Raw genomic sequence first — 3,872 nt, 5'->3', positions numbered from 1 at the left:
CTTACTTTACTCGTTACTTGAAAAAAGTAATCGGATTACAGTAACACGTTACAAGTAACGCGTTACTGCCCATCTCTGGTGATAGATGTGGAAATAGTAACTGATAGCAACATCAGGAAGAAAGGACACATGAAGCTTGAGAAGGGCTGAGAGGTAACTGGAAAAGATGTGGAGGGTAAAGGCATCAGTGGTCTCCATGGTAATCAGAACACTCAGGCCTGTGACCTCCAAACTGGGCGAGTCTTGCCAGCAGATTTCAGGAAGGACAGAACAACACGGTCTTAGGAACAGCTTGACGATCTAAATTCTTGATTACAGCTTGAATATTAACAAAAGCTATTTTCTCACCTACATGCAGTTGTATCAAGTCGTGTATCTACTGTTGATAGGTTCATTTCTTGGTAGAAGGTAGATTTAATTGAAAACTACTGACAGTGTGAATTACTCAGACAGACAGCAATTAAATGGTTTTCCTACAGAATTATTTTACATAATAATAATTGATGCTATTCACATTTCTTACATTTCTTGTTCATTGTAAAATGTACAAGTGTATTTAGACAGTTGTATTCTTTATGTAGTCACCTCCAGTTTGCATTGTTTCTTCTTTGGCTGCTGTTAGCACAACCCAAAAGGCTTTATTTCATCCAGACATTCACATTATTTTTCTGCAATGGAAATTTCATAATATAGTACAAACAGTACTACACTAGCTACTTGATAACAACTAACAGTATCAGGAAGTGTTGACTTACTAAAATTATTGTAACAGCACTTGACAGCAGAGCAGCAGTGGTGTGATACTAATGATGATAATCAAATTATGCAGTAGATGGATCAAATTTATGCTTTTTAAGTTTACAATTTATAATGTTAAAATTAAGGGAAATATAAATAATTTTTGCTATAATAAATTTTGATGTTGGCAAATGTCTGAATGCTTTCAAATACTAAAAGCAGTCTTATTAGGCTGGTTCTTGTTTTTTTTTCATGGTCACCAGTTTGAGTTTGGTTATTAAGTTAGGGTAATAGAGAATGAGATGATGTCAGTACAAGTAAATTTGACTGAGATTCACTACATAATGTGAAATCCACCACAGTTTAATTTGATGTTCAGTTCCATTCCTTCTTGTTTTTCAGCTGCCTGTGGAGGTTTGGTGAGGAACATCACAGTTGGTCGGATTGTCTCTCCTGGTTTTCCGAGCAACTACAGCAACAACCTAACCTGCCACTGGCTGCTGGAGGCCCCTGAGGGCCAGAGGCTCCACATCCACTTTGAGAAGGTAGCACTGGCTGAGGATGATGATCGGTAAGCTATGATTTGAGATTGTTGTAAACTGAAAACTTTTTCCTTTAACAAATTGATCATTTCAAAAACAATTACTCTAAAGCTCCTATGTGCACAATTTTCAAGTTTCCAGTCTTACACAGTCTTAGAATGAAAGACACCCAATGAGTATCACCTAATGCAACAAAGCAATGTAGTCCCTTTTTTGTTAGTTATTGTTACTGTTTGTTTTTTTCCTTTTTGTAATTTTTTGTTTGTCATTTTTTGCCTTATTAAACTTTAAAGAATATAGAGGATATTCCTGAAAGGTTTAATATTGTAATTACTAATCTGTTCAAATGTGGTACCACACATGCCCATGTCTGGAGGACTGTTGTGCATACCCTTTTTAGTTATGTTAATATTGGCAATGGTGAGAAGTGTTATAGTTGGGTTTTAATATGTTTGGCCGTCCAATTAAGGTAAATTACATGACAAAATCCTCTATCCAGAGCACCCCCACCCATTTTCCGCCTCTGCCTCATCATATCTGCAGCACATGTAAGCTTGAAGGGCTTATGCTGAAGAGTTCAGTTCTGACCTGAAGCTTCTTCTGACCTGAAGAAGCTTCTCGGATGAGAGGTGAAACGTCTTCAAGCAACTTAAAGAAGTCTAGACGCTTTTCTTTTCAAGCTCCTTAAACACTTCAGATTGTTAGAAAATATGAGCTATTTGCTGGCTGGTGTAACTGTCTCATGGCTCACACCCTGTTAACTTTGATGTACTACTTTCCTCTTTACTTCAGCACAGTCCGTAACTTATGTTCAATCATGAGGCCTCTTATCTTTGTACCTTCTGCTTTGTCCCTGAAGACTCCACAGAATAACATCAGGATGTCAGTGCAGCGCATACCGGTGACAGCTGAGTGTCATTTTAGCAGCATGGGGCTGCAATTAAGGGCCAGTGAATAGAGTAACCATGGGGGAGAAATTAGCTGAGTAATCCATTCTGTCTGCCAGACAATAGTGGCTCCAGGCTGCTCTTATACTCATGCTACAGATGGAGACCTCACAGATACGAAGGGATATCTGGACAGCTCTAGAAACAAAAGGAAAAGATTTAGGTGAAGTGGTGATTTGGAAAAGTTAACTGACAAATGTGCAAAAGGTATTCATTTAATGCACCAAGGTTTGTTGGCTTTTAAAAGGCCAGAAATAGACTGGTACTTCCAGTATACTGTATAGCACCTTTCTACTCAGTTTGATTGAACAAAGTGCGTTCTACTGGTCTCATTCACACGATCACACACACATTCATACAGCGCACCCCCACCCCCACCCCCACCCTTTTTAAAACTAACATCAATTCACACAGTCACATGGAGGGACAACTCGCAATTCAGTATCTTGCCCAAGAATACTTTCCCTCATGGGCTGGAGGAGCCACTGATTGATCCGCCGATTGATAGATGCTCTATCATATAACCCTCTAGTTTATTATTTATTTAACTAGTTAGTTATTATATAACCTAAGTATATAAATACTAGTGTTTATTCAACAAAAAAAATCTAAGATCTGTCATTTAAGACCATTTACTCACTATTTCATAGTGTTCAGCTGCACTTCATGAAACTTGCTATGATGTATCCCATGTAGCTATGTACTTACTTTTTCCAATAAACCAAGGGAAAATGACAAATATTGGTGATTTATCATTGATACTACAGTACACAAGCCCACAGATATTATATACTGACAGAAAATGACTTCAGTTAATTAATCAGTGTTAATTAACCGTTCTTTCTTGTTTATATGTTTTTATAGGCTAGCTATTTAATGTACTCAAAATGCTCACTTGATATTCTATTTAACAGATTACAAATGTAGAGTTTGCTGATTTACTTTTGTTATAGCAAGAAATCACAGCCAGTTGTTATCTGGAAGGCAAGAAAAATTGTTATGAATGCATTAACACTCAAAATGTTGCATGATTTATAGGTAATGAAAAACTATAGCCAGTGTTTTTAGGGTTTTTACCCATCTAGAGAATATGAGTATGAATATGAGTCTATGTGAATAGAAACAATAAAAATAAAAAGTTATTTTCAACTGCTCCCTTACCCATATTTTGAACACTGGATGTTCTTCCTAACACAACGCAAAGGGCGTCTCCTCCTGAGACTGAACTGGATATTATTTGTTTATTAGGCACACCTCTAACCCATTACATTATGAAGTAACCAACAGGAACATTAAGAAAAAATATAAATGTACACATATTTTATAATAGTTTATTGATTTTATTTAACACTTTAGTGCTCTGATACACCTTTTTCTTTTAACTGAGAAGAATAAGACAACCACAAGATTGCTGCTGGTGGAGGGCTGTGACGTGCATCAACATCAAATCTGTGTGTGTGTTCTATGTGTGTATATGCCTTCATACATGGTAATTAATGATTGGGTGACACACAGTGTTGGGAAGGTTACTTTTAAAATGTATTCCACTACAGATTACAGATTACATGCCCCAAAATGTACATTGTGGGCCATTTATATGGATACACCGTAATAACATGGGAATGGTTGGTGATATTAAAGTCCT

The 3,872-nt window shown here is 36.8% G+C and overlaps 1 protein-coding gene across 3 annotated transcripts in view; it reads left to right on the top strand.

Annotated features, from left to right (window-relative positions):
* The window catches only part of LOC102291735 (seizure protein 6 homolog), a gene marked incomplete at its 5' end in the record, with an annotated part of 45,975 nt that overhangs the window by 1,747 nt on the left and 40,356 nt on the right, over positions 1–3,872 (top strand). For all 3 annotated transcript variants that reach the window (XM_014330491.2, XM_014330490.2, XM_014330489.2), the window contains 1 exon segment: positions 1,141–1,309. In XM_014330491.2, coding sequence (XP_014185977.1) covers positions 1,141–1,309 — 169 coding nt within the window.

Source organism: Haplochromis burtoni, unplaced genomic scaffold (assembly GCF_018398535.1).
Source record: "Haplochromis burtoni strain Fernald_Lab_line unplaced genomic scaffold, NCSU_Asbu1 Contig_827, whole genome shotgun sequence".
Taxonomy (NCBI): Eukaryota; Metazoa; Chordata; class Actinopteri; order Cichliformes; family Cichlidae; genus Haplochromis; species Haplochromis burtoni.
The sequence above is the reverse complement of the archived record's forward strand: the minus strand, read 5'-3'. Positions and strand labels throughout refer to the sequence as shown.